At 37.9% G+C, this 25397-nt stretch overlaps 1 protein-coding gene across 1 annotated transcript in view; it reads left to right on the top strand.

Moving 5' to 3' along the window:
• TFAP2D (transcription factor AP-2 delta) overlaps positions 1-23107 on the top strand; it is an 81342-nt gene extending 58235 nt beyond the window's left edge. Inside the window, exon 7 of the mRNA XM_020993947.2 lies at positions 22055-23107. Within this exon, the coding sequence (XP_020849606.2) occupies positions 22055-22274 (220 nt within the window). The 3' untranslated portion in view covers positions 22275-23107. The remainder of the gene's footprint in view (positions 1-22054) is intronic.
• Positions 23108-25397: the final 2290 nt, after the last annotated feature.

Here is a 25397-nt window from a genome sequence, read left to right as displayed (position 1 = left end):
TACCCAGAAAGGAAACTGACTAGATTGAAATATGCAGAAAATGTCATAGGCGCTGAAATCTCAGAAACAATAGAACACACTAGATGGAGAGAATACTGGAACACCAGAAACAGAACAGACACAAAGAGGGAACACATGGCCTTTATTTTCTGGCAATAGCTTTTGAAAATTCCATAAAATCATTACAATTATTCCCCCACCACCCCCTTAATTTTTTTCTCAGTCTCCTGCAAAGGAGTTGACTGAGAAACTACATGATGAAGAGGACATTGTGTTGGACTGGGATCTTGGAAAATGTGGTTTTGAATGATGCCTTAGACCCTGGCTAGCTGGGTGACCTGGGCAGATTACTTGATCTTCCTAAGCCTCAGTTTCCTCATCTGAAAAACGAGGATAATAATAGCATTCAACCTCATAGGATAGTTCTGAAGATTAAATAAGGTGATATGGGTAAAGTGCTTTGCCAGCTTTTGAGTTCTATATACATGTGAATTATTATTGTTACGGCTCATATTATTAAAACTGAAGTTTATACAGTGTCCCAAAAAGTCTGAGTATGGTGTTAAGCCACTAGAGATCAAAACTATTTTTAGTAGATAACTACTAAACTTTTACTGAAACAACTATTAAAACTACTTGTAGGAGAGCAAAATTACTTTTAAAACTAGTTTTAAGCTACTAAAGATTAAAATTACACTAAAACTTTTGGGACATCTTTTATAGCACTTTAAGGCAGCATGTTGGGCAACCAGGTGGTGCAGTGGATGGAGCACTGGGCTTGGAGTCAAGAAGACTTATTTTCATGAGTTCATGAAAATAGACACTTACTAGCTGTGTGACCCTGGGCAAGTCACTTAACCCTGTTTGCCTTAATTCTTTATCTATAAAACAACCTGGAGAAAAATATGTCAAACTGCTCCAGTATCTTTGCCAAGAGAATTCCCAAATGGGATCACAAAGAGTCAGACAGGACTGAAACAACTGAACAAGAACAACAAAAACTTTTGTGAAGCATTCGACATAACATTAAACCATCTATTTGCTACAAACAATCCTAGAAGTTCCAGGCTATAGGCAATATTATTCCTATTCTACAGGTGAGAAATGGAGGTTCAGTGTTGGTAAACAGCTTACCCAAGTACACTCAGCCAGTGTCAGAGGTGGAAATTGTATCCAAGTGCTCAATTCCTCTTTTTAAATAAAGGAAGTTAACGGCTCTATATTTTCATCACCTCAAAGGGAAAAAGACTTTCCTTTAACTAAGTCATCTTTCAGGACTAGGGAATACTCACTCTCCCAAACAACTTGACTGGCTGCCAAACAAGAAGATGTATCTACCATCCTCATGTAAAAGTGAGGGTAGTTGTACCTTTCTAAGAAACTTACTGTGGGCTCTAAGTGAACCCCCTCCTTTCTTAGAGTACTTTGTATCTTCCTTACACATTTCTCACCCTCTCATTTATATTTTAAGTATTTGTATACAAGTATTATCTCCCTTATTAGCTTGGAGATCTTTCAGACAGTGTCTTCATTTTATCTGAATCTCTAGGCAGTTTGGCTCGTGGGTAGATAGCTTGACTCAAAGTCAGGAAGTCCTGGGTCCTGCCTCTGATTCATGCTGGCTATAACCCTGGCCAACTCATTTAACTTCTCAGAGCTCCAGGCAGCTCTTTCAAACTGTTGCAGAAAAGCTGATAACCTATGTTGATAGAGGTTGTTACCTGACCTGGGAATTCCTTAAACCATTGAAATCATAGCTCCAGTCCCAATCCTTCCCTCTAACGCCCATGGGTTATATTGAATACAGGACTGGATTTAAAGTAGGAAGACAGTGGCTCACATCTTATCTCTGACATGTACTAGCTGTGAGACTACAGATAAGACACATCAATCAGTCATTCAACAAGTCTTTATTAAGCACCTACTATGTGCTGGGCACTCTGCAGACAAGTACAAAAAAAATAATACTTGTTCACAATGAGCTTATGTTGAAATGGGAGAGATAGCCCATATGTATGTATAAAAATTAGCAAATACAAGGTAGCTTGGGTTGAAGAGCACTAGGATTTGGAGAGATCAGGAAATGCTTCATGCTCCCAGGAAATTCTCTAAGCCTCTAAGTTAAAGACCAGTTATTTATTAGTTTCAATGAAGAGGATTTCTACACTTGGAAGGTCTCTTTGTGGATGAAATCACAGATCCAGATCAACACCTCTCCTTCCCCCCCACAAAAAACCAAAAACCTCCAGTGCTTACCCTAGTGCCCTGCACAAGGCGGAGGCTTGGTAAATATTTATGGAATGATTGAGTGATGGAAGCTTCTTGAAAACATTGACTGATTCTGTCTTTGTATCCCTAGTGTCCAACATTTTGCCTAGTACACAGTAGGTACTTAAATCCCTGTTGATTGATTGTTTCATTGATTGATTGAACAGAGGGGAAAAAATCACTATCACCATTCCTGGTAGGCCCTTTTAGGGTGATATAATCAGAAGAATATAGTGGCAGAAGGAATGGCATCTTTACGATGGCCCAATGCCCCTTCAAAACAGAAATGGGCTAATGGCTAAGCACCTTTATTAAGCGCTTTCTAGGTTCTAACTCAGGTCTTAACCATACTGAATGATAAAACTGTGTTAGTGTTGCATTGGGCTCTATATTGAGCATCTCCAGATTCCAGCCCAGCCTGAGGAACATATTCTGAGAAGGGATATAGAGGCTTCACCAGACTACCAAGGGGATCCATGAAGTAAAAAAGGTCAAGAATCCCTCACTTTAACACGATAGGTTAGAGATAAGTTGATGAGTTATACTGGTAGGGGGAGTTTCCACATCAGGGGTGTCCTATGAAAGCTTGGACCCCCAAAATAAAATAGACTTGGACTTTAAGAAAGAAAAACAATTAAAAGTTATGAGAATCTCTCTAACTTAGGCCCCATGAGAAAATTTTTTTTCTTGTTTAAAAAAATAAATAAAAGGCCTGAAAGTGATTGTTCTATCCAAATACAAAAATAAGATCATTCCACCCCCCCAAAAAAATAAAGTAAAATATGACTGTTGTTAATCAGGCTTATAGCCAATGGCCATCTGACAGAGGAATATTTTGTCAATAAGAATAAGGAAAACTTTTCACTTTTGAATGACATCTTAAGATAAAGAATATGATGCGAATGAAATGCATGGCAGTAAGTCAAGAATACTGGGTGATTACTACATTCATGAGATGCAGCAGGGGCTGGGGAAAATGCAACAGAAATAAGGTATCCCCTCAATGTAACCCCCCTTTATTGGTTTTGATTTGTGAGGTCAGCCCTCAAGAGGCTCTTTCAACTCAAAAGACCTAAACCTGATGGCAGCTTTGACCAACTCCAGGCTGCAAACCTAAACCTGTAAAATGTTGCCATACTTCACACCTTGTTATAACAGACATATGAAATTTTTATTTTATGAAATGTATAAAGTAGGCCCAGAGTTAGCTAATAATTCTTTTACATAATTTTCATGTTTCCTCCACCTCCACAAGTAAAGGTACTTAGACAGGCAGTTTAGTACAGAGAGGCAAATACTTCCTGGAAGTCTGGAAAGCCAGGCCTAATCACTCTACAAGCAATTATTAAGTGCCTGTTATGGACCAGGCTCTGTGCTAAATTCTAGGCATACAACAAAAATTAATTATCCCAGCCATCGGGGAGCCTATATTCTATCAGGGGAAAACATTGTGAATTAGGGGAAATAGCACTGGCTCTTGAGTCAAAAGACTGAGTTCTTATCCCAGTTCTGCCTTTTCATCTCTCTGAACCTCAGTTTTTCCCTCTGTAAAATGAGTAGGTTGAGTAGACAATCTCTAGAAGTGATTAAAACTCTTTTTATTTCTTCATTTACTAAGGTATTTTGAAGGTGTCTCTTCTCTGTCTTTCTTACCTTTGTGACCACCAATATTTTCATTTTAAAAAGACAAAACCTTCTAGAAATGATCGTCAGAAACAGAACATCTGAGCACAGATGCTTGGGCCTGAGGAACCTATGGCCTTGAGGCCACATGTGGCCTTCCATGTCCTCAAGTGTGACCCTTTGACTGAATCTAAACTTCACAGAACAAATCCCCTTAACAAAAGGATTTGTTTTGCAAAACTTGGACTCAATCAAAAGGTCACACCAGAAGATCTAGAAGGCCACATGTGACCTTGAGGGCACAGGTTTCCCCACCCCATCAGCTAGATTTTCATACTGAAAACATAGAGCTCTTTTTTAAAAAAAAAATGGCATTTGGGCATTCTGCATGTGTGAACAAGGATAGCAATTTTCCCGCACCATCCTGCTGCTGAAGGAAGTAATCAACATCATCAGTGTCATTATCATCATGGCCATCAGCATCAGCATAATCTAGCAATTACACAGTGATCTAAGGTTTACAATTTATATAAATTATCTGATAAATTGCTCACCACTCCCCTCAAAATAAGGGGGGACTTCTTTCCATACATACATAAAATAAACATTAAAATTAAATCTATAAAATAAAAAAAAAGAAAAGATGCAATCCTTGAATTGAAATGGACATTTATTAGACATAGAGATAGTAACCAGCCTATGATTTCATTGACATAGGGAACTACCACGAGGAAACTCTCTTTACCAATGCAATTTGGCACCTTTTCTGAATTTTTAGTCTTAGAATGTTGCCTTTTCAATCAATTTATTTGTATTTTTGTATTTATGAGAATACAGAGATAAAAAATGACATAGCTCTCAGGTAGTTTTAAATCTACTGGGGTAATAAGATGTATTTAAAAATAAGAATAATACAAGGCAGAATGTGAAAATGGTAAAGGGGAAAGAGGTCTAGACAAAGTTTGATACAGAATTATGAGAATGACAAAATTACCTTCAGCTGAAAGGAACATGGAAGGTTTCAAGGAGGTACTAGACCTTTGAGAACAGAATAATTTCAAGAGGTGATAATATGGGTTGAATCTGTCCTAGTCAAATGCACAGAGGTGGTAGAGGACAGAATGGGATCAGAGAAGTAGTCTATTTTCACTGGAACAGAGAGAACATGAAGCGAAACAAAGTGAAATAGAAGTCTGAAGGTAGATGGAGACAGATTTTGGAAATCCTTGAAGGCCAGGCTAAGAAATTTGCATTTGATACTGTAGGCAATGGACAGCTGATGAACATTTTTGAGCAGGTTGGCAATCCAATGACACTTAGGGATTAGGAAGATTGCTTTATTAGCTCTATCATAAATGGATTAGAAAGGTGAAAGTCTAGAAACAGGAAGGTCAATGAGGAAACTATTGTTATAGTCCAGGCAAAGGGTGATGAGGACCTGAACAAGTGTGTTAGTGGTGTAAGTAGACAGCAGGAGATAACTACAAGCTATAAAGATACCCCTTCCACATCACAGGGTAGGAGCACAGTGCCCCCACTATATGGAAAATCTGTATAAAATTTTTGGGTCCTCCCTTGATACCAGAGGAATCCGAATTTTTTTCTTTTTCTTTTGTGGGGTGTTTACCTTATTGTAAAATTTTGGTTAAGCATTTTGTGACAGGCTCTGTGCTGGCCTTCATGGGTTGTCTGTGGCTTCTGCAAAACTCTCCAAATATTCCCATTTAATTTCTTATTCCAACCTGCAATATATCGAAACTGCAATGGGCAAAGTCTCAATGTGGAATGGGTAACTGTATGTTGGAGAAAGAATAGATAATACTTGAGAGCTGGTTTGATGAAGGGGTCAGAGGAAGAGAGAAGAATCAGAGATGACACCAAATATTTGGGACTAGGTGACTGACATCAAAAAAATAAGGAATTTGAGAGGAAGAAGAAGGCTTTGGTAGAAAAATGGTGAGCTCCTTTTTAAACGTATTGAGCTCGAGATCATAGAGGGATATCCGAGTAAAGTCCAACAAACAGGCAGAAGAGAGCAAAGGAGCTCTGGATAGTGATTGGGGTGGAACTATAGATTATTTTTTTGAAAAATTTATTCTATTTTCAATTCACAGAATTAAACAAGCATTTCCATAACATGGTACAATAAATAAGATGATTGTACATAAACTGCAAATCTACCATGTACAACTTGCTATTCCTTCCAAATACACAACAAAGTTATCATGTAAATTTTATATACATATATATATATATGTACACATACATATATATATATGTACACATACATATATATATGTATCTATATGTAAAATTATTCTGTACATACTTCCATCAGTTCTTTCTCTGGACCCAGAAAGTGCCTTTCTTCATGTGTCCTCTATTTTTAATTTGTGTATTTATAATAGTCAAAATGACTAAATTGTGAGTCAAGCACATAGAGATAATAACTGAAGCTGAGGAAGTAGATGAGATCACCAAAAGAGGGTATATATAGTTACGGAGTAGGCCAAGGACAATGCTTCAGTGAATAACTTCACTCAGTAGGCAAGAGGGGGAAGATTTAACTAATGAAAAGAGTCATAGAGGAGAAGCAGTCACTCAGATAGGAGAACAGGTAGAAAATCATACCACTATGGAAGCTGAGGGGGTAGGGATTATCATGAAGGTAAGGGTGGTCAACAGTAGGTGACTTTCTTCAGAAAGTCGAAGAGGACAAGAAGTAAAAAGAGGCCATTAGATATGGCAAGTAAAAGATCACGGGAGTGTCTGGTACAGAAAGGCTCCTAACAGAATCAGATGGGGTCAGATAATGTGTTCAATGTATAGGACCTAAATTTGGGGACTATTAATTCTTAAGGTCCCATTGCTTTATTGTAAAATCGGAACTCACAAGTCAGGGACAGCAGGCCACTAACTGGAAAAGTTAACCTTCTTTATCTTCCCTGGTTTAATAAAATAATTGTATTACTCACCTAATTAAATAAGAAAGGACCTCATAGGATCTTAGATCCTGGGTTCTTTGGTGGGAGAGAGGGTGCAGGGAGAGAGTGCCATAGAGGGAAAAGTACTAGCAAGGAGGCAGAATGATCTGGGAAACCTGGTTTAAATTGGCATTGATGAAAACAGATTTATTAGCTGTCATTTGGACTCTGATCACTAAAATCCTATACCTAAATGATATAAACATGTATAGAGTGGATAGAGTCCTGGCTTTGAAGTCGATGTATTTGGTTCAAATCTCACTGCTGATACTCACTATTTCCTTAGTCAAGTAAATTAATGTTCCTGGCTCTCAGCTTCCTATCTGTACAATGAGAAGTTAGACTCGGTAGATGAAGCAAAAAATCTGGGATTTGAACCCAGGTCCTTTAACTTCCAATCCAACATGTTTTCTGCTAGCTACACCATGCTGACTCCTTGCATTGCCTATGGGAATGTCTAATCATGTTGTGTATGTAGATGCGACTGCTACTTCAGGAATGGAAAGGAAAAAACCACCCTTATGGGAGAGGGGAACTAATTACGCAGCTTTAAGTGTGCATAGAGTATACTCACTCTGAGATGAGCATTGCCACTGGCCTTGCTAGGTCTTGAAGGAAGAGTTTCCAAGTCTGTAAAACTAAGGTCTTGGATTTCACTAGATGGCCTCTGAGGTCCTCTCTAGCTCTAAATCTTTGGTTCTATCAATTTCATTAGACACTGCTTTTTATAATAAGCCAATGTTGCAACTTTGGAATTGTGAAATCTGTTGTTGTTCAGTCGCTTTTCATTCAGGTCTGACTTTGCATGGCCCCATTTGGGGTTTTCTTGACAGATACTGGAGTGGTTTGCCATTTCCTTCTCCAGCTCATTTTACAGATGAGGAAACTGAGAGTTTAAGTGACCTACCCAGGGTCACACAGCTAGTAAGTGTCTGAGGCTGAATTTGAACTCATGAAGAAGAGTCTTACTGACTCCAGGCCTGGCACTCTAACCACTGTGCCACTTAGCTGTCCTCATAGAAATCTATAAGCATTATTTAACCCATTTTCTTTTTGCCCTGCTTTTCTCCCTTCACCTACCCAATCTACCAGCATAGGCTATAATAAGGCTGGGGGAGTAGCAAGGAAGGATCAGATCTTTTCACTCTTTTCCGCAGGATAGAGAACATATCTTGCTAACTTCTCTTTAAGTGCTGTGCATTTTCTCAGAAATGAGGGGCCTAAACAAATCCCTATGTTATTGGTTCTAAAATAGTTTTGGTCTTGTAGGAACTGCTACGTGCACCTCCCTCTCCACCCAGGCATTCTCTGGGCACCTGCCACAGCTTCCTTTCTTTACACCACTGCATTGTTTGTTCAGTTTTTCTTCTTCTTCTTCCCCCTTATATTTTGTGGCAACCATTTTGCTGATAGTCACTTAAAGATGTGTGACTTGAGCCTTCAGCCACAGCTGGACATATGATTGGCTGATCCATTAGGGAAATAGAAGATGGCTCTTCTGGTACTGCATTATTGCATAGTACTTGAAAGTAAAAGATGGACAGTGACAAAAACTCGTCAGACTGTTGCAAAAATAGCCAGAATACCATATCAGGATGTTATTGGTGTATGTTAGTTTCATTTTTTAAAAAGGGGGGAGTTTTTTTTTAATCAACTACCAATAGTAAGTAGACACTTTGCAAGATAAATTGCTATAAATGTAAAAAAAAATGAACCACATGCTCTTAATTTTTCTCTATTTTGTAGATGCTTTTTCTCAGCCCATTAACACCACCACTTCCAAAAAAGGTCTAAAAAATCAAAGAAATTTGGCAAATATAGCTGTGTGACACTATGTCCAATGGAAAGCCCTGATAGAACTTCTATTTCCTTTTTAACTGATATTAAACTATTATTGTAATCATTAGTACGTGGCAAAGGGGCAAGGTACCACTAGCAGATCAGTATGAACAAAATTCAGGTGTGCTGAGGAACCACAGAAATTTGCTGGCTGACATGTTGCAGAAAGTTAATTTAATAGTTTTAATGATTTAATTTAAAGAGCTAATAGACAATTCATGTGGGTGGATAATAAAACTTACCCAACAAGGAAAATCAGCAGTATGCCTGAAACAGCTTTATAGCAGCATGCCATGATCCTTTAACAAAGCTCATTAAATGTGGGGGGGGGGAAGTATAGAGTAGAGAAAAGACATGTTAATTTTGGCCTCTTCTGCCAAAAGGAAGACCCTTTCATTATATATGGTGAATTATGTGCTGAATAGCAGGTTTGGCATTTATAAACACAAGTAAGTTCAGGATTACAGACTCTCGAGTCTTTGGGATGATTAAGAAAGTAAGAGCTCCCAGAAACTCTAAACTGAAAATGACTGTGTCTAAAATTGTAAGTTGTTTTTAAGTGGAAGTTTGATAATGTGACAGGATAAGTATAATGTATGCTATAAAGGCATACATACTTTGTTCATAACCTAGTGTCTGAATTTAAGGAATAGAATTACAGAACTCTTAGTCACAAGAACTTACAGGTAAGAGAGGAAAGGGACTCACATTCATGGATGTATATGGAGAGAGGATCAAATATGCCAGCATTCTCTGGAGGCAAGCATTACATTTGCCCTTCTTCTTTGATGGAAAGTTTTGCCATATCAAGGATTCCTAATCTTAGGGCCATGTAACCCCAAGGGGTCCATGGATAGATTTCAGGGGGTCCATAAACTTGGGTAGAAAAAGACATCTTCATTTTCAATAACCTCTAATTGAAATTTGGTATTTCCTTCAATTGTGAATGCAAGCAACAATCTAAGAAGGGGACCATAGACTTCATGTCATCCAAAAAGTTTAAGATGTCTTGTTCTATATAGAGCATTTTAACTCACTGTTCTGAAGTTGTCCTATTGCCTTATGATAAAAGCACTACCTAATTAGGGTTCACAGGATTATAGATTTAGGGCTGGAAGGGCCCTCAAAGGTCATCTAGCTAACCTCTTCATTTTATGAATAAGAAAACCATTCCTTCAAAGCCCAGCACATCCATCTTCCTTTCAAGGGAACAGCAATGTCTCCCCAGGATTTGTTGATAAAGCAAAGTACAGCCTCTTCACACTCTGGCACACTTGTATGTCATTATTAGTTTTCTTCCTCTGCAAGTGTAGATTTCCTCTTTCCATTCTGTTCTAATTCCACTGAGAATCTCAGGTGGCAGTTGCATCTGCATAAGCAATATGGTTAAAAGTATTTTTAAGAACAGGCTTATTTTTCTTGAATGCAAAGTAAAAGTCAAAAGTACCTTATCAGATGGCTAATACATGAATCATTCAAATTGAGTATAAATTCAACGCAGCACACATACGTATAATGCTTTAATAATTTTCAAAGTACTGTGTCCATGAAGATAGTGTACTAAGTGTGAAAATCGCTCTCCTAACCCCAGCTCCGGTTTGAGGAGGCAACATGGTATAATTTGCAGAAAGCATGTTAAATCTATAGTAGAAGGACCTAGGTTCAAATCCCAGCTGTCACTTGCCTCCTGTATAACTCGAAACCTGTATAAGCAAAAAGTTCTTCCTCCCTCTAGACCTCTGTTTGCTTTTCCACAAAATAAGGAAATTAAACTAGCTGACTTGTGTCCCTACCAGCTTTAGAACTGTGATTCAATGAATTCATTTTGGTCATTCCATCTAAACAGATAACAAGGTTCGTCACCCAGGTGATTTGTTCTTAAAGATGAGAATCAGCCACCAAAGTGACCAAGTTGCTTGTTTCAATGGGCTTACCAACGTAACATCCACATATAGACCATGTATAGAATAAAGACAGCTGTTCTCAGTCTCTACTGCAACTCCGCAAATTAGCATACAAGGGATATCTTTTTTAAAAGTTCTTTTTCAAATATTTTAAAAATAGACTTGCTTTTCTTAGATCCAAAGTGAAAGTGAAAGTACTATTGTCTGATGGATAGTACCCCAATCATTCAAATTGGGTATTACCCAATGTAGTACTTATACAGTTTCAAGGTACTTTATACATGAAAACAATTTACAAAGTGGCTGGATCTCCTAAATGCAAAGCCAAAGGCTTTTTTACTATAGAAAGCACAGTCACAGATTCTCTTAGTAACTTAAATTTCTGTGTGCCTATTTACCTACACATAATACTTTCTGCTGAAAGGCATTCTGAAACTGAATATACTTTACGTACTTTGTACCATTATGAAAAAAGTCCAATGTCTTATGACCATTACTTTAATCAATTTAACTGATCCAAAAGGGGTTAGAAATCCATTTCACACATAAAAAAGTGAAATGCCTCAAGGGTTTAAAAAAAAAAGGCAAGAGTGCATAGTTTCATAGTGATTTACATAAAAGCTCCTGGTTTAGTCACTTCCCTCTGACATCCTTCTCACCTACAACTTAGGAAAAGGTTCACTCCGTCCTCCTGCAACAACACAGAAATTAGGAGGTACCCCCTTGATTCTAGAATAGATTCTAACTATCCCTGAACAGGCCAATGAAGCACAGGATAAAGAGTGTTTAGGGAATCAAAATTAAATGGATAAGTGCCATAATAGTTATAAAAGTAATGACTAAAGAAAAAAAAGACTCATGTTAAATGTAAATCATAATTTCTGTAAAATCATCAGATATCATAAAGTATGGTTCCTCTGGAGTTTCTCAGCGGGTGATTTTATTGCTTTCCATAATTTGTCATAGCTTTCCTACTCCTTGGTGTGACATTAATAATAAGAAAATGAAATCAATGAGCTGGAATTCAGATGCACAGAGAGAGAACAGAAGGGAAAATCAGGGGCAATGCTTTTGGGTATTAAAAGCAAAAAGCAAATTTTCCTTCTAGACTTGACTAACCTTAAACATTGTTTAGTTTAACCAAATCCCACAAATTTGTGCATGTGAAATTATGGATTTTTCTGTCTGTATGCCTTTGTCTGGTGCTGTTGTTTGGTTGTGTCCAACTCTTCATGACCTCATTTGGAGTTTTCTTGGCAAAGATAATGGAATAGTTTACCATTTCCTTCTCTAGCTCATCTTACAGATGAGGAAACTGAGGCAAACATTAAGTGACTTGGCCAGGGACACACAGCTAGTAAGTGTTTGAGGCTAGATTTGAACTCAGGAAGATGAGTCTTCCTGACTAATGGCCCACTCTACCTACTGTGCCGCCTAGCTGCCCATATGCCTTGTTCTACAACTGTTTTTATCAGTCTCATCATTCACCAGAACTACAAACAAAATAGTGTCTTCTTTGTGCTACTCATCTGTCTTTGGGTTAGTCTACTCCCTTCTCTGGACCTCAGCTTTTAACCTGGGTTGAAAAGGACAGTAATCTATTTAGTTCTACCTGTATATTTTGTGGATTTCTATGTCAAACTCTACATCCCATGTTGGCCCCCAAGCCTTTCCACCCCAACACAGTCAAGGTATAAAACTGCTTTTATTATTAGTCCATAAAATTAAAGGGCAGTGGCTAGTTTCTGAGGTCCCTTCTAGCTCTGAATCTATGATTCTAGAAAGGCAAACCAACTATATTAAAATTATTTGGGAATTTTCTGCTGTTTAATAGGATCATTTATGATATGTATGCATACTTACCTATGTACATTTGAATATGCATAGATATATTTATAAATACATAATACATAGTAAATACACATGTACATATACTGACAGTTCTAACTGTATGTAAATTTGCATTATGAAAATTTGAGTTTATATAAAGAATTGTGAAAAATATCTGAATTTAAAAAAATGTTTACTGTACAGTACTATGTGCGCTCTCTCTCTCTCTCTCTCTCTCTCTCTCTCTCTCTCTCTCTCTCTCTCTCTCTCTGCTTCTGCCCCTCAGTTAGGTGCTCTGCAACTTCCCATCCCACCTCACAAAAAAAAAAATTAAAAACTCCCTACAAGTGAAAGCAGAACACCAATCTAAGGAAAAGATTGTCTCCCCCAGGGCTGAGGGCTCTGAGAGAAGAAATCTTTGCCCCACTATGCCCACTCGGCTACCTGTCAGGCCCCCGTGGGTCTGTCTTCCCTCCAGCTGAGCTTGGGTGTCTGTTCCCCCAGCCCTCATGTGCTCCTCTTCCTGCTTTTCCTCTCTGTACATGGTCCTCACATATCCTTGAACCATGTGCCAGCCTTCTTCCCCCCTCCCTCCTTCTCTTCCCCCCATGTCTGAGGGCAAATTTGCATTTGGTGAAAATGCTTGAAGTAGAGGTCCATAGAACAGCCCGTTTACATGAAGTGAGAATTGTTGGGAGAGAGACGGACAGACAGACAGAGACACAGAGTCAGAGATAGACAAAGAGATAGAGAGGCAGAGATACCAAGAAAAGAGAGAGATGGAGAGAGGAGAGACAGAGAGAATGTGAGACACAGAGACATAGACATAGACATAGACAGAGAAAGATCTGGAAGGGAACTAAGAAGCCATCTTATTTAACTCCCTCATTTTTACAAATGAGAAAAATAAGTTCCAGAGATACAGATGTTTAAGTAACTTGCTCGAGGTCATTGAAGGTAATAAATATCAGAGTTGGACATGAGATTATCTGTGCTAATATTCACCTCAATCCATGTGAATATTTGAGAGCTGGTTTTATTGTGGGAGTTAGAAGATACCTATACAAGTTATCCTCTGTCTAAGACTATAATTCTCTTCCCTTCTTTCAGTATATTTAGTTTTGTTTAATTTTAGACAGAGATGACACAGAAGATCTTACACATCCAACATGCTCATATGTGGTTTCTTCCCCTACAAAATGAGGAGAGCTTATGATTTCTAAGGTCCTTTCCAGCTGGTGATCTGTGATCTTGACTCCAGGCATGGTGCTCTATCTACCACACTGTATCTTTCCACCACTGCATGTCATCATCCCACTAAGCCTTGCTGAGCAATGTAACCACATAATTCACTTCCCCTTGAAACCTTTCTGATGATGATGATTTCCAGATGGTTTTGGAAATGTGATAATTTCCTAAATTATCAAGGCAAATCACCTAATATAAACAGAAACCTTCACTGGACCTGGACCTGGACCTGGGCTTGAAGCTTAAGTCCTGCCAGAGCTAGGACTCTGCTAACATAGCCTTGCAGAAACCAGAATCACCTTTAGGCCCAACGAGGCATCAGAGCAGATGACATTAGTAGCTAAGAAGACAAAATTAGCTGAATTCATATAACATTGTATTTCAAAATCAACTGCCTTGTAAGAAAGAGGCAGTGTGGCATAAAGGATAAAGAGCTGGCCTCAGAGCCAGGATGACTTGACTTCAATCTCTGCCCATGGAACATCCTTCCTGTGTGACCTGGGCAAATTATATAACTTCTCAGTACACCAGGGAGCTCTCTAAGATTGGTAGAGGGAGCTTAGATTCGTATAGTCTAGCCACTGCTCAGATTCTTAAAATCTAGCCAATAGCTTACTAATGTTCAGACTCCTTAAGAGTCTGCCCAATATGATGGATGTTCTAATAAACCTTGTCTTTGGCTGGAAAAAAAAAGATTGGTAGAGGGAATTTTATCATGAGAATCTCCTATATCAGTAAAATCACAGGCCCAGTCCCTGTCCCTTCAGTCTCAAAGATAACACTATTAAGTGTGAATCCTGTGCAGGATATTCCACAGTCAGCCAAATTTTCTTTGGTATAGATATGATTTCTTTAATGTAAACAACCCCCAGCAAGGAAGTTCCCCCTATCAATAAAGATCAACAAATTTTTTGCAACTTAAGTTCTTAGGAATTTAATTCTTTAATTTAATTAAATTCTTAAGGCATTACAGAACTAAGAGGTTTGCCCACAATGACATGTCTGGTATGTGTTGAGTCAGAATTTGAGGTCTTCCTCACTCCAAGGCCAGATCAACTTCTCTGTACGTAATCTCATGCTACATCTTAGTTGTTTAGTAAGTCCAAGATAAAGTCTCTGTATAGATATATACTGTGTTTGAAAATCCATATAATCTTTGTTTTCATGCCCCATGTCTATGATGTTTCTAAAAACGTCTCTACAAGCCATTTATATTTCATAGAATTTTAGTGATGGGGCCTTTATAGCTAATCTGGTTTAACTAATACCTTGCTTCTGTCTTCTTCCTCTATCAGTCAATAAATAAATGATTTATTTAGCACCCATTATGAGCTAAACATTGTGCTAAGTGCCAGAAATACAAAGGCATGCAAAAGACAGTTCCTTTGTCAATGCTAATGACTACCAGACTAAAAAGGGTTGAACAAACATGATTAAGACGGAATGGAAATCTATAGTAAGTGAGGAAAAAGGAAGAGAGCATTTAGCAACTAAAGACGAGTTTGTCACCTGACTTTGATGGATTATGCTCTACTGTATTAAAAAACACAGTGATATGATTTATGAAACTGTTGATATTCTTTGAGAATCAATAGAAGTGCTAGAAGACTGAAGACAGGCAAATGTACTGATTAATATGGGGTTCATAAGCTTGATATACATTGTGTGCACTGAAAGGAAAAAAAAAAGTGGTGATCACTCCAGGACACAACATTGGTTGACTAAAAACATCATGTCAAGCTAATTTAAATTCCTTTTTTGATAATACTACTAGATTAGTAGACCAGAGAAATGTTATAGACATCATGTGTCTGAGTTTCTCCAAGGCTCACAGTAATTTTGTGGAGATATATGCATATACATATGCACGTATGTGTGTATGCATACATGTGTGCATATGTATGTGTATGTATATGTGTGTTACGTGTATGTGTATTCTGTGTCTGTGTCTGTGTCTATGTCTATGTCTATGTCTGTGTCTGTGTCTGTGTCTGTGTCTATGTCTATGTCTATGTCTGTGTCTGTGTCTATGTTTATGTCTATATATATGTATATGCAGTGTGGTGCCTTCCCGGGCCTGGAGTCAGGAAGACTTGAGCTCAAATCCAGCCTCAGCCACCAGCTGTGTGACCCTGGGCAAGTCACTTAATCCTTTTGCCTCAGTTCCTTATCTGAAAAAATGAGCTGGAGAAAGAAATGGCAAGCCAATCCAGCATTTTTGCCAAGAAAATCTCAGTTGGGTCACAAAGAGTTGGACACAACAGAAACGACTCAACAACAATAATATAAATATATAGCTGCATACATAAATACATACATAGATACACACACATGCACATATATATGCACACATACATAGAAATTTGCTGCTGATCAAATGATGAGACAAACACAAAAATTAATAGATTGATATTAACTTGCAAAAAAGTCTTTATTAAAATAGATATTTTAATATTTTAACATTGAAAGGGAGCTCAGAGACTATTTAAATCCATCCCTTGATTGTTCACATAAGGAAGCTGGGGCTACCAAGGAAGCTGTCACTACCCAGTGTCACACACAGCCAGCTAGACAGAGCCTGGATTCAAACCAGTCTTTGGCACTGAATCTATTGTTTGCTTTTTCTTCTGCATAACCATGCTACCTTCCCTGGTTAGAGCTCTGTCTTTTGGCCTAACTGTTCAACTTTTTTAAAAAAAATCAGAAACTTTAGCAGGCTTACCCAATCTGTGGACAAGAGAAAATTGGGAATGAGACATTGGACAACAGAATGACAATCCTAAGATATCCGAACCAAAATTATGGAATAGGTCTAGCAAGATAAAATCCAAAGCAGTTGAATGTAAAGATCTATGCTCAGGTTTATTAAAAAAAAAAACAAACAACTCTCACCTAAAGAAGTACAAGATCAGAAAGTCATAGCTAGGCAACAGTTCATCTGAAAGAGCCACATGGCTCTTCCTTTATTTTAATTGGCTATAAGGTCAATATAAGTATAACAGTGTGCTGTAGCAATCAAAAGAAGCAAAAGCAAACTTTTGCTTTCATTTTTGTTTTTTTGTGAGCTTTTTAAAAATAAAAAGCATTTTTTTTATTCCTGTCCCCATCTTTACCATTGAGATGCAGAAAAAGAAAAACAAAGCACTTGTAAACAAATGTACATAATATCCAAGTAATGCGAATTCTCTCATTGTGCCTGTCTAAAAATGTATGTCTCATTTTACATCTTGAGGCCATCACCTCTCTTCCAGGAGGAGAGTAGCTTCCTTATTGGTCTTCTGCAATCATAGGTAGTTACTGCATTGATCAGAGTTCTTTGAAAGTGGATTGTCTTTAAATGTTGTTACTGTATAAATCATTCTCTTGACTCTGCTCACTTTTTGCTGCATCTTTGAGCTCTATGAACAGAAGCAGAATGTCTAAAACAAAAGAAAAAAAATCCCACTCTTCTTAGACTTCTCAGAATTCTCTTAGAGTGCTATGATCAATTCTGGGTGCCACATCTTAGTGGGGACATTGATGAACTGAAACGTGTTAAGAGAATGGAGACTACGAATACTGAGGAGATTCAAAGCCGTATTATGTGAGTAGCAGCTGAAGCAAAAAAACTGGTTATCTTTAGCTTGGAAAAGAGAAGATTTATTCTTATAGAAGAGCTTACAATCATAACACAAGCCCACATTTCTAAGTACTCAAGACCCATAAAAAACTCTCCTCCTAACAGCCCTGTGAGATTCATAGTGCAATGTTGTCCCCACTTTACAAGTAAGGAAACTGAGGGCCAGAGAGATCTACTGATTTACCCAGTCACATGGATAGGAAGTATCAGAGCAGGGACACAAGACTACTCTCTTCAAATATCTGGAAAGCTATTAAGAGCAATGAGATTTTCCACCCATGACTCCAGAGAAGAAAGCTTGAACCACATGAAAGTTACAGAGAAATAGGTTTCAGTTCAATATAAGGAATTGCTAATAATTTTAGTTATATAACAATGGAATGATTTGCTGTTGTAGGTAGTGAAGTTTCCAGTCATTGAGAGTTTGTAAGTAGAGGCTGGCTGACCCTTCAACAAGAATGTTATTTATGTGTCAGAAGTGGACTTGAACACAGGATGTCCTTACTCTGAGGACATCTCTCTATCCAATATTACACATTGTTTCTAATAAAATCACAGAGTATAGTTAATAAAGACAGTGCTGAGTAAAAAATACCTAACTTTAGAGAAAATAGGGATCTAAATCTAAATAAGATGCAAGTCCTTGAAATTTAGTACTCCATCAGTAGAATGGGAAAGGACCACCTTGATGGTGATAATGATGATGATAGTTGACATTTATATGGCACTTATTCTGTACAGGTACTGTACTCAAAGCTTTAGAACTTTTATCATATTTGATTCTTACAACAACCCTGCGAGGAAGTTGCTATTATTATCCTCAGTTTTTACATGTGAAGAAACAAGAGGCAAACAGAGGTTAAGTGACTTGCCTAGGGTCACACAGCTAGTAAGGCTTTGAGACTGGATTTGAACTCAGGGCTTCCTGACTTCAGTCCTTGTGCTATATGCACTGTTTCACCTAGGGGAAATAAAAGTCACCACAATAGCAAAAGAGGCAGCTTGATGATGCACTGCCAGGAGTGCTGAATTTCGAGATAGGAATACCTGATTTCAAAGCCTGCTTCAGACACTCAATTAGTTGCACAGCCCTGGCCAAGTCATTTAAATCCCTCTGCCTCACTTGTAAAATGAAGATATTAATAGCACCTACCTCAGAACGTTGTTGTGAGGATCAAATGAGACAACATATGTAAAAGGGCTTTGCCAAGCTTAAAGTGCTATATGCCACCATCACCCAACATCTTCTCTTGAATGAATGCATAAATGAATGAAAAACATTTATTAAACACTATGTGCCAGGCCCTTTGCTAGTGCACTGGGCTTACAAACAGAAAATCAAAAGTCTCTGTCTTCAAGGAGCTTATGTTCTAGTAATCAGGAGTTCTTAAATTGGGGTCCATGGACTTTGAAGGAATCTGTGGATAGAATTCAGAGGGCACTGTGAGCTTAGATGAGAAAATAATCATATTTACTTATCTTTTACTTAAATATAGCATTGCCTTTAATTATTTAGAAAATGCTATTCAAGAAGGGATCTATTTCTTCATCAGACCACCAACATAAAAAGGCTAAAAACCTCTATAATCAAGCAAGACAACACACATAGAGGAGTGATGGTCAGGGAAGGGTGTTTTGGTTTGGGAAGTCACAGAGGTGGTGAATGGAGCCATAGAACAATCAATTCACTTGTACTTCCAAGTAGTGGTGGTATTGATTGATTACTGTTCCAGAAGGGGGATGTGGAGGAGGGGGAGGAAGAAGGGAAATAAAAATTACTACAGCAGCACTTCTTAAACTGGGGGTGGGGTTGTGAAAAATTTGGCAATAGTAAAAGGTTTCTGAATGTGCAACGACCAAAAATTAATTAAAAATCAAATGTGCAATGAATCTGAGGTGTTTCTGGCAACAGTTGCTTGTGTTGCATCTTGCAACTTCACTGAAGCCTTGGTTCAGAACACAAAGCATTCACACTTTGCACGGTGCATACCCTCAGGCCATGCAACAACGCTGATGCGGCAGAAACAAATTTAAGAAGATCTGGTCTAGAGCGTAGCATGTTGATTCTGGGTTGAATTCCATGTTGAGAACCAGATCTAAGTCTGAGGGTGGAACCAGACAGCATATCATGAAGTTTTTTCCTTTGAAGCTCAGGACAGCTGACTCATCTATTGGTATCTAGGGTCACCACTTACTGTATTAAGGATTCTTCACTCACTTTCTCGAACTGGAAATGTGGTTGTGACCAGTTCCCTCACATTCTGAAGGGCATGCCTGTTCGGCTCTGAATGACTCCAGGTGGCAAAGCTATGGATGTGTTCCAACCAGTTAGTATTTCACTAACATTGGCTCTGTGCAACCCCAAATATCTAACCATCTTGTTTTCTGAAAAAAATGAAAATAGCACAGCTATGGCATCCTTGCTTTCTGATAAAGGGAGGTTATACGGATACGCATGTGTGGAATAAGCATGTTCTACAGTAGATTCAGAGAAGGCCTGAAGCAAAGACTGCCACCTATGTGTTTGTGTGTGGGTCTTGGAGATGGGAGGAATTCCAAAAGGTATCCTGACCAAAAATATCTTATCTACTACACTTAAAATTCCTAACTTAAGGGCTTCTCCTTAAAGAATCATTTTAAAATTATTTAAGGGGAAAGTAGTAACAGGCTAACATATGGCCTCAAGGCTGCAGGTTCTCCACCCCTGGACTAGACTATCTCATTAAAACCACTACGATTCACTGTGACTTAGCAGATAAATCATGCCCTAGAGCACAAGGCAGGTAAGGAGGTTATACCTATATCAATCAACAATCAATCAGGAGAAAGGGAGAACAAGAATTTATTTTGTTGTCCTTCAGTCCTGTCCAGCTCTTTGTGACTCCATTTGAGGTGTTCTTGTTAAAGATCCTGGAGTGGTTTGCCATTTCCTTCTCCAGCTCATTTTTACAGATGAAGAAACTGAGGCAAACAGAGTTAAGTGACTTGCCCAGGCTCACACAGCTAGTAAGTGTCTGAAGCCAGATTTGAATTCAGGAAAAAAGAGTCTTCAAGATTCTAAGCCTGACAGTCTATGCACTGTGCCACCTAGCTGTCCAAGAATTTATTAAGCATCTACTGAATACTAGGTAATGGGCTAAGAGCTTTATGGAATATTATCTTATTTAATCCTCACAACAACTCTGGCAGGTAAGTGATATTATCTTTATTTAAGTTGAAGGAAATTGAGGCAGGCAGACTGACTTGCCCAGGGTCACAAAGCAAGCATGTGAGGCCTAACTGAACTTAGGTCTTCCTGCCTCCAGGCCCATTTCTCTCGCATACCAACTAGCTTCCTCTGTGCTCAACAACTTAAGTATTAAGCACTTAGTCTGTGGCAGGCACTGTGCTAAGCATCCGGATACAAAGAAAAGCAGAAGCAGGGCCTCTGTTCTCATGGAGCTTACATTTTAATGGAGAGCTGGTAAGATATTACAACAGAAAGCCTGAAACAGCCAAACAGAGAGGAGTAGGAGCTGAAACAGAAAAATGACCAGAAAAAAGTAGGCAAGTGAATGAAGAAAGAATGAGCATCAAAGAGAGAAGTTACCAATTTTACAATTTGGCCTAGAGTCCAAATAACCAAACTGGGAATCAGTTATGGAAGTAGTGGACTGGCCCTTTAGCTGTACCATGTACTATGTGAAAATGGATCAGAATATGCAATCTCTCTGTGTTTCAGGCTCCTAAATTGAAAAAAGTATCCAACATAAATGAGGAATAGGCTCCCCACCATGCACACACGTACATATGCACACATGTATACATATTGTTATTGTTGAATAGTTTTTCAGTCATGTCTGACTCTTCATGACCTCATTTGGGGTTTTCTTGGCAAAGATACTGGAATGGTTTGCCATTTCCTTCTCCAGATCATTTTGCAGATAAGGAACTGAGACAAACAGTGTTAAATGACTTGCCCAGGGTCACACAGTTAGTGAGTGTCTGAGGCTGGATTTGAACTCATGAAGAAGAGTCTTCCTAATTCCTGGCCCAGTGCTCTATCCACTACTTCACCTAGCTGCCCCATATATACATATACATAGGTTTAAATATCTATATCTGTATAAAATACATCTATATTTATATATGTATGTTTGTACATACACACAACCATATCTGCATCGATATACTTCAGTGAATCTGTGCTCTTCTCAGTGTGGGTATTCCCTTTACCGTGGCAGGTCGCAATGTATCCATACATTAACCAGTATGATTTTTGTCTTATGATTCCATAAATCCCCTATAACGTATCCACTAATGGTTTTAATTTGCAACTATTATGTATTATATATATATATTATATATGTTCTATATTATATATTGTATAGAAGAGCTCAAGGTACTGTCCAAATTTAAGAGAGAGTTTTCACTTTTTCCATGTGTAAGAAGATTTTTTTGTTAGTTTCTTCTCAAATGAAAAAGAGATAAATATGTAATGCTGGATAAATACCACATTTTTGTGTCAAATACAGCTGCCCTCCTATTTTCTAATTAGATCATAAGCTTCTCAAGAACAGGGTGTGTATCTTAGACCTTTTCTATTTTCTACAGTCACTAACAGAAAAAAAAACAAGTAAAATGATCAATAAATACTTACTGATTTGGATGTGTTAAATTGAAAAGAAGGAACTACTGTCCACTATACTTATCCAAAATCCTTACATCCTTACCTCCTCTTCCCTTTTTTTCGTTTCTAGTTTGATCACTCATGGCTTTGGGACTCCAGCAATATGTGCAGCCCTAAGCACTTTCCAAACTGTCCTTAGTGAAATGCTGAACTACTTGGAAAAACATACGGCACACAAAAACGGTGGAGCAGCGGATTCTGGCCAAGGACATGCCAACTCGGAGAAAGCCCCCCTGCGGAAAACTTCAGAGGCTGCCGTGAAAGAGGGCAAAACAGAAAAGACAGACTAGTTACATCAAACAGAATCTATTTCCAGAGAATCTCGCTGCTGATATTTTTTTCTAATATATATATCATTGAGGGTGACTAATCTTCAGTGGACCAAATCTCTTCCCTCCCTTACCCCTCTAGAAAAAAAAAGGAAATGAAACAAAAAAAAGGACAAAACAAAACAAAACAAAAAAAACTCAACAAAAAAAGGAAAACAGCAGTGTAATCGTGTGATGAAATTGTCACCTTTTTTTTTTAAATTTTATGTTGCGATAAACTCCTTTTGTGCACGTATTTTATTGTTCCAAATTATCCTCATCACAGTTTTAAGCACTTCTGGACTTTGGAGAGGCAACACATGCTTTTTCAGAAGCTAACTGATGCACTTTCTCAACCAAACGTGTAGTTAGGGATCAGGAAGCATGTCCAAAATGGGAACAACCACCACCAGCTTTTACGGCTCCAGCAGTTCTCTTGACTTTAACCTTGTAACAAAAGAGTGCCTCTTTCCACTAAACAAACCAAGCCAGCAATCAATCCATCAATAAATGTTTTGGAAACCTGAAAAAGGAAAGTCATGATGTTTTCTGTCCTGTGTAATAATAGCACATCATCTGAAAGTGTGGTCACCTCCAGCAATCAGTGCCTTGGTGGTATTTTTAAAATTCCAGAGATGTAGGCCCCTTTTACCTCTTGCCCCAAAGTCAGGTTGAGTTTCCAATAGCTTAAGATGAGAATCACACAACATAACACTGAAGTGAGAAGGAGCCTCTGTCTGCCACTACTCACACCTAACAAGTCAAGAAAATGCCCCACAATTCGTAGGTTTGGGGTAAAGGATAAGGATAAGGTAAACTCTCTATACCCATCAGTTAATACACAATGAAGTGAAAAGTTGTAGCAACCCCTTCTCTGGAGGTATTCAGAAATGTGATAGGCAGTAAAGAAACATGCAGAAACAACTGCTAAAAGATAGAGTAATGCAGGTGAAAGAAGTGGCCTCTGAACATCCCTTGGAGCCCAGTAACTTAAGATCATACAGTGAAGATGAGAGCTCATCTCTTTCTAACCTTTGCCCTTCTGTGTCCATCCTTATATTTGAGTTCCAACATTGCAGCAAAGCCTTCATAGGAACAAAAATATTCAGGTCTATGTTCAGAAAAGTGAGAAACACAATGATTGAGAGGCCTTCGGCTTTTAAGATGCTTCCTTTTGTTCCCCCCCCCCACAGCTTGTTCCTAAATCTTCATTGTACTTTAATTAAAACAAACAAAAAAAGAAAACTCAGAATGGTTCCTTAATCAACTCTACACCAAAAGGCACCGGCAGGATCTGTCAGCCAACAGAAAGAAAGTCTGGCCTAGATAAGACTAGGGTTTTTTTTTTTGAAACATCTGATTGATAATATATTAGCCCTTCTACTGTGAACATTTTGTAGACTTCCAGTATAATAAGCATGGAGGACTTCTTTATGTCAACTAATATGTGTATCTATTTCGGTGTATCCAGAATATACATTTAAAAAAAAGTTTAGCCTGAATGCTCACTTCCCTTAAGGACATCTTTTAAGTGGTATAATAATAACTTATATTTAAACACACTTTAAGGTTACAAAGCAACTTGATATATCTCACTTGATTTTCTCAACAATCTTGTCAGGTAGGTAATAAAAGTATTTTAGCCATTTTAAAGATGAAGAAATAGAGTCAGAGAGGTTAAGTGACTTACCTCAGCTATTTAATTAAGGTAAGCCTACAAAGGGAACATTTGATCTTAGCCAAAAATAAGGAATAGACACAGATACCGGAAGACAAGTGTATATTTAATAGAAAAGAAAAGACTTAGAAACATAAATTCATTGACTGTTAGACTCAGAGGGAGCCATTTTACCAAGGGTGGATAGTTAGTGACACAGACAAGGCTCAACTTTGGGAGAGGGGAACATGCATTCCATTAAGCATTTCATAAGTGCCAAGCACCATGCTAATTGATTCACAAATATCAGGGCTTATGATTTCAAGGTCAGAGCCCTTTTCATTCTACTATGCCCAAAGCCCATGTTCCCTCCAAAAGTTCATGCTCTGTTACTACACCCATGGTTCTTGCTATAATCTAGGAAGAAACTGATCAGCATTTTTAACATCAGGGACACACACTAATATTTCTTAAAGCCATTTAGCCTTTTACAATTCAAGTCTTGCATTGAAAATAGACCGTACAACCAAATGACACTTTACATTTCCCAGTTGTCCAAAGGGCCACACGAAGGAGAAGTTTGAAATATAGAAATGCTGAAACAAATTTTGTGTGACTCTGCTGTGTGTCATTCTATCTTGTTCTTTTCCCCATCCTCACTCCCACCTTTTTCTTTAATTTTGTGGCTTGCAAAAACAGTTATGGCTTTAAAAAGAATTATTTTTCCAATTAAATGAAAAAAAGCAAATACGCTCTACTGAAGCCCCAAATTTCCATCCAAGGGTAAAAAAAGACTGTCATTTTTTCCCATGCAGAAAAGGCATTCCTAGAATTTACAATTCCCACATGAAGCAAAAATGATAAATGATTCAGTGTAATAAATGACTATAAAAATACATGTATAATATAGATTACTAAGTATTGCTATATACTTTAATTTCCCCTTCTTGCTAACTCTGTTAAAATTTTATATTATGACATTTAATACACATTTGATATGATAAATACAAAGCAAATGTCTAATAGGTATATCTTGTGTCAAAAATCCACCAATTATATATTAACAAACAACAGATTAATAGATTATACCTGTGTTGGCATATTCTGTCTAATGTTTGCTTTAGTGAACTTTTAGATTGCTGCTCCTATCATATCTCAGCATATCAAAGCACTAAAAAAGTATTAGACTTAGGTACAAAAGAGTAAATATAAATACAGGTCTACCTGCCAGATATTTTCACTGAAAATCTCTAAATAAGGACAGGAGTTGTCAATTACCTCCACAAACCAGCAGGACATGTTATTTGATGAATTTGGGCCATGATGTTTTCAGTCATTCACTTTTTTTTATTATCACATTTTAATAATAATTTTTATTATATTCTCACACTACTATAACCAAAGGATGCTTTAACTCTATAAGTTTTTAGATATTTGATATATCTGAC

This window comes from Phascolarctos cinereus, unplaced genomic scaffold, assembly GCF_003287225.1.
Source record: "Phascolarctos cinereus isolate Bilbo 61053 unplaced genomic scaffold, phaCin_HiC Scaffold_5;HRSCAF=322, whole genome shotgun sequence".
Classification (NCBI taxonomy): domain Eukaryota; kingdom Metazoa; phylum Chordata; class Mammalia; order Diprotodontia; family Phascolarctidae; genus Phascolarctos; species Phascolarctos cinereus.
Note: the sequence above shows the minus strand (reverse complement) of the source record. Positions and strands in the feature narration are given on the sequence as shown.